The sequence below is a fragment of the Cygnus atratus genome, chromosome 24, assembly GCF_013377495.2.
Source record: "Cygnus atratus isolate AKBS03 ecotype Queensland, Australia chromosome 24, CAtr_DNAZoo_HiC_assembly, whole genome shotgun sequence".
Taxonomy (NCBI): Eukaryota; Metazoa; Chordata; class Aves; order Anseriformes; family Anatidae; genus Cygnus; species Cygnus atratus.
In genome coordinates this window covers 2198360-2210792 of record NC_066385.1, presented here as the reverse complement: position 1 = coordinate 2210792, position 12433 = coordinate 2198360, and the positions used below count along the sequence as shown (strand labels likewise).

General features: G+C 42.1%; 1 protein-coding gene across 3 annotated transcripts; it reads right to left on the bottom strand.

The window, feature by feature from the left end:
* Positions 1–116: 116 nt before the first annotated feature.
* On the bottom strand, positions 117–12342 carry EIF2D (eukaryotic translation initiation factor 2D). 3 transcript variants are annotated; one of them, XM_035561623.2, is made up of 15 exons: positions 11883–12342; positions 10935–11125; positions 10151–10234; positions 7921–8011; positions 7137–7244; positions 6204–6493; positions 5874–5991; positions 5409–5454; positions 4583–4686; positions 2916–3074; positions 2160–2249; positions 1960–2055; positions 775–895; positions 455–629; positions 117–355 (listed from the first exon to the last, which is right to left on the bottom strand). In XM_035561623.2, the coding sequence occupies exons 1-15, from the start codon at positions 11936–11938 to the stop codon at positions 285–287; spliced, it is 1800 nt and encodes a 599-aa protein (XP_035417516.1). In that variant the 5' UTR covers positions 11939–12342; the 3' UTR covers positions 117–284. The 3 variants fall into 3 exon arrangements, with proteins under 3 accessions (XP_035417516.1, XP_035417517.1, XP_050571352.1); XM_035561624.2 differs by lacking the exon at positions 11883–12342 and adding an exon at positions 11659–11798 and having other exon boundaries at positions 206–355; XM_050715395.1 differs by lacking the exon at positions 11883–12342 and adding an exon at positions 9751–9876 and having other exon boundaries at positions 206–355; positions 10935–10973.
* Between the last annotated feature and the right edge of the window lie 91 nt (positions 12343–12433).

The window sequence follows — 12433 nt, the reverse complement described above, 5'->3', positions numbered from 1 at the left end:
AAGATGCAAAGCAAGAATGTTGGACTAACCGGAAAAATGGTGCACCCCTACAAGCTTCTAGAAAATATATGGGAAAGGATAACTCGTGTATTTTTTTATTATTTTATTATTTTTATGAAAAATGAGCAGATATAATGAATATTATTATTTGGGAGAGTCCCAGACCTTGTAAAAATCCAGGACTCCTCTTTAAATGAACAGGGCCTGTACATACCCTTGATCTGTTGGCAGAAGTCTTCTATAAATAATGACAGCTGAATAATCCTTACAGTAGATTTTTTCTCCTACTTTTTCCGGCCAAGCTTTGGAGCCTTCTCAAGGCCTTGGATATATTTCCGAGGTAGCTGGTATTCTTCTGCAACATAACGAAGAGTTCACTTCAGGTAAATACTCAGAGCTCACGAATTAAAATCTGTATCTTGCTATAACCAGTCCAGTTCCAAGACAGACTTACCTAGCAGCATCTTGGCCAGATGATGGATTTGGTTGCCTTGGATCTGGACCTGAACTCTGTCTTTTGTTCCAGGCATGGGGGTGATAGTGGCACTGGCCTGTACTTTTTGTTGCAGAATGTTGGCTACTGACTGTGGGTCCAGACCATACAGCTCAAGGTTCTTGATAATTGTCACCTGCAGATTTGAGTAATTATTGCAAATATCAGTGCTGTGGGTATTAGGAAATCATGTCCCACTCATCCCAGAAAAATGAGCTGCCAAAGCTGCTCTCAGAATTCAGGCTTCTGCTGAAAACCCATCTCCTTATTTTTCTTTTTACCTTCTTGTTTGATGATCTCTGTGCTATGGTTATGTCAATGGGCTCAATCTTTCCTTTCCTCACAATAGGTTCTTTTCCAAAAAATGTCACCTGGTGTAAGGGCTGCAGGCGTTCAAGGCACCTGAACAAAGTTTAAACATCCAATTAGTCTATACAGTACACCAAGAATAACTGCTTTTTCCACTGCAGCCTCTCACAGGTTTTTGAGACTACATGAAAGCCAAAATTCTGTGTGAGAAGAATTTGTATCTTAAGAAGATACTGCATGATGATCTCATGCAAGACTTGCATCCTAGACATTATATAAAGAAAGGGACTAATTAAAAAGAAAGCTAGACTACTGATTCACAAAGATTCTAGCTTAGCTCATTACTGGTAAACTGTCATGAACTGTTGCAGAGTAAAGCCTTTAATTTTTATCTTTAAACTAGTGTTCAGCTGTATTGCTCACAGATCGGTGAAGCACCTTAAAATAAAGTTAAAATTCACCATAAGCTCTGCTAGTGTTTCATCAGCAAACATGGCTTCAGAAATAAAGGAAGCTGCTGGAGATGCTCAGAGGGATTGCGTGATAGTGATAAAGAAGATCAAGGCAAGTAAGACATTGGGGACATTCGGGCAAAGTTTTTCAGTGCATGGAAACAATGGTCTTTTGTCAGATAGCTGAGCCTCCTGGATCTAAACGGTGGGCTTACGTTATAAATGCAAAAGTTGTGCTGCTGCTTCCGGTCAAACTATGCTGAAAGGAAAACCATGATCCTTGACGACTTTCTGTGAATCTGTTACCTCGCCCAGTCTACAACTGCACAGCCAAGAAAGGCCTTGAACATAAAAGAGCAAGATGACTGCCGTTGCCTAAAAAGGGGATGTTCAGTTATCCGATGCAAGCGATGGCTTCCTAGACATGTATATACAGATTACATGCAGAACCAAGCAGTGTTTGTTTAGAAGACTTTCCCTGATAAATGGTTAGCATGTAAATAAAAACAAAAAAACAACATTAGTATATGCCAGGTGGTTGTCAAACGGTGGAGAATGAGACACTCTTCAAGTGAAGGTCTCTGGATGTTTTTCTGTACTACCAGGAGGCAGTTACAACTTTACGTAGCTCCAATAATGTCTGGCTATGAGTTGCACTCAATAAATCTGTGTAATACTGAAACAGTGCATTGGGAAATCAGTCACCTGCTCAGGAGGTCATCCCATTTAAGGTTTGAGATTTCATCTTGTTCTGATTTATCTAACAGGCAGTCACACAGGATGGCATTCACCTTTACAAAGCTACAAAAGAAAAAACAGGCATTAGGTGCAAACACGCTCTCTTTTTGTTCTACCTTCAGCGTCTCCTGTGGAAGCATGGTAGGACAACTTTCACGTATACTTACTTTTTGTTTGCTTCATCAACCAACTCGTTAGTCTTCACATAGTTAATGATAATGTTTCTCACCTCACTGCTTGAGAGGATGCTGCCTTTTCTAAATAGAAAGGAAACTATTACTTCAAGTAGTTATGTGTTGAGTAGAACTACTGCGTTGACAGAAAACAGCAATTACCCTGACTACATTTGGTAGCAAAAATCTCAATACTGAATTGCTTTCTGCTAGGCAGTGATTTTCTTGTTACACCTCAGCTCCTGTATGCCAGATAAAAGGCTCACAGCAGTAATTATGGAGGCTCTAAAACCCTTGGTGCTGGGAGCCTCGTTTAGGAAGATGACCCTAGTGGTGCCCCTAAAAATATCTAAAGTGCATCAAAACAGGCAAGATTAGGGTACAAGGAGGCAAATGATTTCTTTATATCATCTGGGTGTCCTCTTTTCAATAAACTATACTGTGGGTGGACAGAACACGCCTTATCCAATGGCAAATTAGGACAATCCAAGTAAGTAAAATGTAGCAATTTCCACACTTAAATTATCACCTCCTTAGCTGTAAGAGAAGTGATGCATTTGCTGAACGCACTTGTCACAATCTCTTTTCATTGCTTCACAAAAGGAAGAAAGATTATATTTTGATTCCCATCACCTTTCCTGACAGCATCACAGCCCACTCCCCATGATAGCTAACAAAATGTTGGCAGCACAGGTTTTTAGCCTCTGTCTTCACCTAACAATGATTCTGTTGTACTTTTTGAGTGCTTACTTGTGTCCAGATTCCTGAAAGAGTGGGACCATTTTTGTTGAGACCCCATAAAGTGGTATGATTTCAGGAGCATGGTACACTTGTTCTTTGTCTTCGCTCTTGCAGTCTTGGGCAGCAGAGGCTGAAGAAAATCCTTCAGGTACTGTAAATGCTTTAATGCTGGAAAGTTAAAAATAAAATAAAATAAAATAAAAAATTTGGTAGGAGTGCAAGGGACTTAAATTTTTAATTTCTGTTTCCCCAAGAAATTAAAATTTAGCACATGATTCTTTAGTGGTTATTGATGCAATATACTCTAGCAAATGATTCTTTAGAGGTTATTGATAAAAGACTCTGGAAGAGAGGAGTAAGAAACGTACAGGTTCAGGAGCTAGACTCTAAGTTCATTGTCCAGAACTTCAGATTCCGTGCTTGCAGGTAAGAGAACTTGACAAACTGAGTTTAACTATGCCTGTCTCCTAAGCCCAAGTATGAGAGAAAACTTAATGCAAAAAGGCACAGTAATTCTGCCTCCTTCCAAATGCAGAAGAGAATATATGTTTGTATCTACCAAAATATTCTCCACCCCATTAGTTGCCAAGGAGATGTTATATAACAGAAGACCTACGGCCCACTGGGAAATTCTGAGAGCATGCTAATGCACTGATACGCAAAAGGAATGAGTAGGATGCTCTTGATATGAGGTAACTATTAAGTCTTAGATAATGGGAACACTGACAGAGGAACTGGGTAATAAGCAACCAAAAGGATAAGAGTATTTGTGCAAATCAATGTGTAATGGAAAACGAAGCTTTTTTTTTTTTCTTTTAAGATTATAACTTTGCCTACCGATTTTGCAAAGTGGTTGATTTTATCCTGTATGACACTTTAAGGCTGTAATTTTAGGGCCATTTATTCAACAGTAGTTTAATCGTTTCATTGGAGTTATTTTTTAGATAGGTAAATTCACTTCGAAGCTGAACAAAAAGTTGTCCCAGCACACTGATGGGATAGAGGGGAGACCTGCTTAATTGGGAAAGGTATAAAACAATTATACCATTAAAGTTAATGCTAAATAAACTGCCTCATCGATATAAAACTTTGTTCCCTCCCCACAACAACAAAGAAACCCCCACAAACTATCAAGACTCACTGTCAAAGGAATGTGCTGTTTGGTGACTGCTAAGAGGCTTGGAACGATAACATCTTTAACAGCACCCAGACTAGAAGCCAGAAATTTGTCATTATAATGGTGCAACAAATTGCAATGAATTGAATCCTCTTTAACATTTTCAAACATGTTGCTCTGGAATATTTAAGTACCTAGTACAAGGGTGAAGAGCGATATACAACTCTTGGGTTATCTAGTAGTCCCTTCTGATTTAAAGTTCTCTGGATGAATGAACAACAAGTAAGAAAGGGAAGGCTGAAGTCATGATACTGTCATTAGACTCAAAGCCACTGAGTAAAAAGGGAAGAATGTAACTTTGCAGAACTTTACAAGCATAGAAAATGTAAGGACTGGTGTGTGGAAGCAGGATATAAAACCTCTCCATAGTATACTAAGATTAGGAAATGAAGGCTGTCACAGGAATGCAAGCAGGGTATAGGTAACAGCTGGCAAGAGCTGATTCCACTCCCTCCTTTCAAAGCCTACCGCCTCTTAAAGACTACAATGTTCTACATACTCTGGATGCTTCCAGTCCACCTCCACAATGCTTTCCACACCTTTGCTCAGCTCCTTCACTTGTAAGATCTTCTGGTGCTGCATACATTGTAGGAATTTAGAAAACTGAAGGAAGAAACAATCAGAAATGTGGAGTTAAGCATTTTAAATTCCTGTTTGTGTTTCTGACCCAGAATTACTTTCTAAATCAGAAAACCTTCTTGGAAGGTTAAAAAAAAAAACAAAAAACAAAAAACAAACCAACAACAAAGAAACACTGCATCCCTTTTCTTCTATAAACACAGCAATTGCTAAGGAGCAGTGAGTGCCTCTATCGTGTTCTAAAACAGAGTAAGCAACTGTTCCTTCTGTAGGTCTGCCACCTGTTTGCACTGTGACCTTCTTAGCCAAATAACAGTACATGTCACATGGATTACTGTGACATCTTTGGCAATACATTTGTTTTTGTCATCTAAACAAGAGGCATAGTATCATCTCCTTTCTCTTCATCTTTGTTCACTGATAACTTTCGAAAAGGAACAATCTCTTCTTGCAAGGAATTGCACTGTGAAACAAGAGTAGAACCCTTTAATAGCTATCATAGCATAAAGTACCAGAGAGCATTAGACACATTTAAAGCAGATCAATGCTCATGTTTTCTGGGCAATGACTTTCCTCGCTTGATCCTGCAGGAGCAGAGATGTGAGGAAAAAACTTGGCTTTTAAGAACAGTTACTAGGCTTTTTGTCTGTCTGTTTTATTAACGCTTCAACAATTTTAAACTCAATATTTTTCTTTCCTTCCACTTATTACTTCAATTAACAAGAAAAAATACAGAAAAATCTCACCTTCTTATAGCTTGATTTCTTTATATCCAATTGTTGTCCAGCGGGGCTATAAATTGATTTTTTTTTTTAAAGTTCTTTAGATATATGTCATGATTTCTTCATCAATCTTGCTATTTATGCTAAAAGTCTCTTAACAGCAAAAATATTAATCACACAGAAAGAATTACTTCAAACAAGCTAACAGATAGAACACAATGAGTTAAACTAGTACTGATGTTCCCGGAGGGAAGCAAACAGCCATTTAAGCGACTAAGAAATCTTAGAACAACTATCAGCCAACTCATGTTAGCTATCAAGTGCACGTCCTGGTCTAGACAATCATTACATCAAAGTATTTGATGTAAGAAGCAAGCATAACCTTGGATAACCTTAGGTAAGGACTGAATTTTACTTTTGAGTCAAAAATTGCATCCTAAATAACCCACACCTTCTTGCAAATCCAAACACACTCTTCTTACCACGTACCAGCATGGGAACATATGGCTGCGTAGAAACGTGCTGGTGAGCAGAGGGAGATCTGACTTCTTTACTTTGCATTTTAAAGCATGAAAAAAGCACTGGCTAAACAATGCATCCATTTGCTCTGCAAGGAAGAACAGAACAAGTGTGCAGTGAGCAGTCTCTCTTTCTGAACATAATATTCAGTTCTTTCAGACTCTTTTTCAGGTCACACAGAACCGTCTCTACCCCTGTTCTCACAGAGAGCTCTCTAGAATGCAGAGTAGCCTAGATCATGGGTACCAGCTTCAGCAAACAAAAGGTGCATAGTTTGGTTCCACTTGTACACAAAAGTACCTTGGGGTGTCCTGCTGTCCTCTGCTTCCTGCTGAACCTCTGTATTGTCATCTTCAGCTGTTTCTGCAGCTTTATTCTCATTGTGTTCCTCCTTTCCCATCAGTATGGCACAACTGTCTTGCTCCTTCAGGCTCAAATCACCGATGTCCCCATGCTGTAGTGGTTCAGTGGGGAAGCTGCCGACAGGCTCTTTTTCCTCCATCTCTTCCTCACCATTAGCACTCTCCTTTTCAGCAGGATCTGTTACCAAGGGAGCTAAGGTAGGAGGATAAGATTTGTCACCATATTCCCTATAAAAGGAAGAAAAAGCATAACATGGCTTTCTGTTTAATGCTTTGAAACCCAAAGGGCAATAATAATATTTTAAGAAGTTCCCCTGATTAAAAAACATGGTGAGTTGCATGGATCTCAAATTATAAGATTTATTTTTAATTCACCTTCCTCCAAAAGCTCTGTGTTCCCCCATGAATCTTTATTTAAAAGTAAGCAATTAGTTGAATCCAAATGCAGAGCAACTCATTTATTCGGTTGAGATTGGCATAGTTGACCTTTTTAATGCAAAAATGATTCAAAGTTTTATAGAACAGGAAGATATTCTAAAATTAGAGTAATGGGGATGATCTAGTTTGATTTCTAATAATAATTGCACTCACTTGAAGTAACAGAATCAAGTGAATAACTTGCAATATATACATTTCCAATCTGCACGTAGATAGACCTCATGACAGACAACTGCCTCTGTCAGAAAAGCGTGGTCATCCAAAACATGCAGCACAGCTAAAGCCTTAACAGGGGTCTTATCTAAACTGTACCCAAATAACTCAATACGTACGTTGACCTGACGGATTCAGAGTACTGGGACACAGATTTTGATTTTCAGTACGCATTTAAGAATTGTTAAACATTTTACAAAATTCCTGGCCATATACTCACCAGAGATGATCCATGTAAGTATGCAACACAGCGAAGCCTTTCCCTTTCATTCCAGCAGCCAGCATCTCCGCAGTGGACATAGTGGCAACTGTGACAGCTACTGGAGCTCTGGGAAAAGACAGGAACATTACAGCAGGGCAGCACAAATACACTGTGCTACCTGAACAACAAAGAACCGTGCCATTGTGATATACTGGGTTTCTTTTACAACGTCCTTGCGCTTTACAGCCTGTTTTTTTTTTTAAAGCATCTAGGCATTTTTGGGTTTTGTCCAATCTTTCTGGTACGTAAGGTCTTCCAAAGAATCCCAAGGATATGTGCAGTTGTGATACTGAAGTGAAAGTTGGGCAGTGACACATCCTTCCCTTTAGAAAGTTCAACAAGCACAAGTACTACTAACAGAGGCTAATGGGAAAAAGAAATGATAGAATTAGCACTGTTCCCTCTCTCTGAGTTTCCAGACAGACAAAAAGACAACTGTGTAGAATATAGTATTTTCTTAAAAATTACTGTTTCAAAACAGATCCACCAGTTAGGCCCCAAGAGGTCCAAACGAACCACTTTACATAGCTTTTCACCCAAGCTCAAACATATCCCAACCCAGAAACTTAACAGGGTATTTTCTTCTGCCCAATTTTACATGCCTTAGGTCCACCGCGCATCAAATGCATGAGAATAATTCTGCTTTTATTTCCTCAAAAGCCCCAGAGTCTCCATGTAAAAAAACAGCTTTCCTTTCAGTGTTAGTTTCTAAGACAAGGTATGAGTAAGGAGTCCTCTGTACCTGTTTCCCAAGAGGGTGACAGCACAGAGCATGCCCCGCTCTACTTGCGGAAAGCCAGAAGGTGGCACTATTACTCCTGGCAGCATCAGATCTGAAAAAAAGCATCCGTTTCTCAATGAAAGATTCAGCCACGACCTCCTCCACTCCCCCACTCCCCGCCCACCCCCTCCCCATTACTCAGCAAAAACACAAGCCTGTTAACAGCTGGGCCCATGCCAGATAAAACATGATTCTCTGTTTTTTCCTAGTAAGGTAGTATTTCCTGCTACTACCCTGTGGATTAAAGGATCCTATTTATGATGGCGTGCACATCCCAAAAAAGAAGAGGAGCTAAAAATGCTCAGCCCCTTGCCTGTCAGGCCCCAAAGGGGCACTGCTTTTAACAGAAAGGTATGAGCTCCCAGGCCAGACAGCATTGCTCTTTATTAATGATATGGAAAGAGACAGGAATAAAGACGTGTGTGGAACCACCTCTTTATTCTTCCCTGTCCCAAGGGCAGGTTATCCCACCAACTCCCTCTTAGAACAGAGAATTGCCTACAATTTCCCAATTTACCCGACCCTCCTGATCTGGTAATAGCTTAGCACTCAGCTGTGAACTCTCCTCAGCATGAGGAAGCAGCCTGAACCATCTCCTTGCTGATCTGGACAGAAACAAGTGGGCTTTGCTGTGTGCTTCTTTCCGCTTTCTGTGCCTGGGATGAACAGACTGGCACGTGAGTTCAAGTTTTCCATGCAACACGTATAGCAGCACCATGTTACCACCGAATTACGTTAAGATCATCTGCTCTCCTTCCTTGTAGCTAGAATAATCTAGACCTCGCAGTCTCATGGAGTGACCTGTGTTCCATGGTTTGGTTTGAAGCCATCTCACTTTTTTCTCAGCATCTTAGTTTTAATATGTATGCTGAAGAGGCCACCAATATTTTTCCTCCCATTCACTGTCACAACTACCTCCAGCAAATCTAGAATGAACTCTGCAATTGCAACCAAGGCTCCACATCTCTGAGGACAGAAATCATTATAAGAACCTTAACATGACAAGGTAAGTAGCATGTATGTACCATGTAAATAACCAGGGCAGGCAGTGAGATCTTTGAATTCAGGAGCAGGTATCATGAACAGCACTGCCTTGCTTCTTGACTGTTCCCTAAAGTCTGCTCTCTCCCTCTCTCCACATTTGCAGTGCTGGATAGTCTCATACCCCTCCTCCTATTTACGCGGCATGGCTCTGTCTCTGTCCTCTGCTTTCACTGGCCATTGTCTCAGTGGCCAGTTATCTTATCTTTGGATCGTACCCAGAGGTAGCCTGGTTGCCATGGGAAATGAATCATCTGCATCCCTCTTTCATCAATGTTCTTCCCCCATTAACTTTTTTTTTTCTCCAGAAACTAGGTCACAAGTCAGCAACAAGGCTTGCTTAGCTGTCTAACACAGCTACACATTCATGCACTTTATTTCCCCAAGAGCAAACTGAACAGAGGGATTTGAGTACTTTTACTCTAGATACTGCGTAATGGAAAAGACTTCTCTTTCTACACTGTACACTTCCACTTACAGATTAAGGCTGCAATGGCTGGAATTCAATCTTTTCCTGCTATTTTTCCTGCTATTTCATGTTCTAAAGGCCTGACTCTCATGATTCTGAACTGCATCCAAAGCAGGTTCCAGAAAATACGAGTCCTTTCTTGCCAGTCTTGATCCATAAGTTGCTGATAGAGCCAATAATCCAGGAATTCAAATCCAACCTCACCTTCACAATCCACAATTTACTTGATATTGGAACCTACAGGCCTAATCACTGTCAACTAACTTACCACACGAGCTCACCTCTGAATTGACAGGAAGCAGGATGGCAGCAGATGAAGTCAGCTGCCCAAGGAGTGTTATAAAAACCAGACCAGTTACACAGGCAGTTCAGTGTCCCAGTTCAAAGTCACTGATCAACTTTACACCCTGAGAAGGAATTTCCAAACCTGAGACTCCCATATGGAACAGATTACTGCATTTAAACAGCTTAACCTACTTTCTCATTCACAAACTTATCTACTGCTAATTTATTTTCCTTTTTGGGAGACCAAGATGAAGTACTTTCTGAGTAAATATTCTTTATACTTTTTCGTTTTTCATAGTTCCAGGTACATTTTTGTCACTGGGAAAGATAACACCAAAAAGCCCCAAAGGCAATTCCTTTTTGCAATACGATGTGACAAAGTTCTAGTCCTCTTACCTGCTCCTCCTGCTAGCTTCTGTAGCACGGGAGGCCATGTCGAAAAAGCAGGGAGAAGATCTGGGTAGACCCACAAAGCATACACTGTCCCAAAACAGAATGTAAAGATGCATCAGTAAAAAACTTCTCTAGTTGTTGCTTCTTGCCATCTTTAAGATTAAGCTGTACTGTACTAACCACAATTAACCACTCGCCTGTTATTCAGATAATCAAGACATCTAAAGTCAGAACGATCCTAATATAATTAATAGATGCGATGGAAAAAAAGGAACTGCTACTTAATTTAAGCTTATGTGAATTATTTTAAGGATATAGATGGATGTTTGAATTATTTTCCTTAAATCAAGGAGGCCACTTTGAGCTAAACTGCTACGCGGACAGGGAAGAATTACTGTGTATGGGAAAAATAAAACCAGAGAATATCAGAGCAGTTTGTTGCCTAATTCCATGGCTGTCTGAAAGTGGACATCATCTTGCTTGTTGGAATAACACCTTGCAGTGGACAAAAGAGGAAAAAGTGCTACAATGCTATCCTATGACTTAAAACATTTGTTTTCTACTTTCTATCCTCTCAGCACCTCAATTTTCCTTTTGCAGAAAGAATCCAGAAATGCTGCTGGATTTCACACAGAATGTGGTAGAATAAGCACATTAAAGATTAGGAAGCATGCAGATACTATAGTGATGGGAGACAGGTAAGTACTTAGACACAAGCAAATCTTTTGGGGAAAAGTTGGTGTCCAGTAAGTGAAGAGGGAGGATTATTCCAGACCACTACCCATACCTGTTGGATACAGAGCTTTCTCAACTTCAAAAAGTATTGGGTTCCTGTTGTTCATATAAACCGTGACAGCCTCCCCTTTGTGAGTGTATATTTTGATGACATTAAGCTCCTCCTTGTTTGGAATAAACTCAGTTAATTGTTCGGCACTAAGATTTGGAAAAGCTGCTGCAACATCAGCTCGTAGCTTTCTCCTATAATGATAAAATCACAAATGTGTTACAAACCTGTCTAGACCCTCTCTTAAAATAACTCCAACATAAACAGTTGCTACTTTGGTGGCTATTCACAGGATTCCCACATTTTCCCTGAAGACAATCTGGGGCATTTGTGTCTGGGTTTACACATGAAATAGCTGCATGCTGGGAGAACACAGGGCAAAAAGGCCAAATACGTTTTCCCTGTTCCTACTCTTCCTTAACATCTACTTACAGCTGCTGTGGCGCTGTGTGATTTTGGGATGGCTCCGAATGCCCAAGCACCCATCTGCGTTATGGGGCCTGCCACCACCACCCTCCAGCACAGTACTGCAGGGGCTGTAGACGAGTCCCTCTCCCCACACGCTCTTTGGGCAGTTCCAAGAGATATTTAAGAGGCACAAAATGGGGTTTGCGGGGTGTTGCACAGAAGCGTGGGGTGAATCTCAGATACCAACAAGTCAGCCCAGCACCGCGACACAAATCAAAATAAAGACAGATCAGCTAGGCGAGCCCAGTTACGGCTGTACCTTCATGCGGAAAGCAGTCTGCGTTCTGGGGGGGAGCTCACGGCGCCCACAGCCCCGAGGCGACAGCAGCCGTGCCTCAGGCCCCGGCTCCTTCCCCGCTGCGCCCGGGGACGCCCCGCTCGCCTCAGCGCTGCCCGCGCCGCCGCCCCGGGGCCAAGCCCGGTTCCGCCGAGGCGGGTGGAGCCGTTCCCCTCAGCGGAGCGCGGCCGCGGCCCGGCACTCACCGGTCGGAGCCCTTGATGGCGGTGTTGGAGCGCACCCGGAACGCCCGGCAGAACATGGCGGGCGCCCGGCTCCCCTCAGGCCGCGGCAGCCGCCATGGCACCGTCCCGCGGCACAAAGGCGTCCGGGTGGAAACCGCCTCCCGGCCCGGCACGGCAAGGCACGGCTCCGGGGGAGTTTAGAGCAAAAATGCAGCCACCAAGTGTCCCCAAAGCTGGAACCGGTCCGTGCCCGGGCTCCAGCCGCTCGGGGCTGCTCTGTTTTAATCCCTGCACACCGCGCAGGAGGTGGCGGTGAAGGCTCCGCCAGGCTGTTGATGGCGGGGAAGGTTAAAGGCGTGGGGGTGTTGCGGGAGGTTTTGCATTAACAGTAAGTTTTCTTCGTTCCAAATGCTTTGTTTCGTGGAGGATGCTCCCTGGAGCTGAGGGGAAGTGCTGCTTTGGTCCCCACGGGCAGGGACGAGGAGTGATGAGGCACCAGCATGCTGAGAGGGGAGGAGGTATTAAAACCCAAAGGCTGCATAAAGCTAAGTGGTTTTGGGTACAAGCCTAAA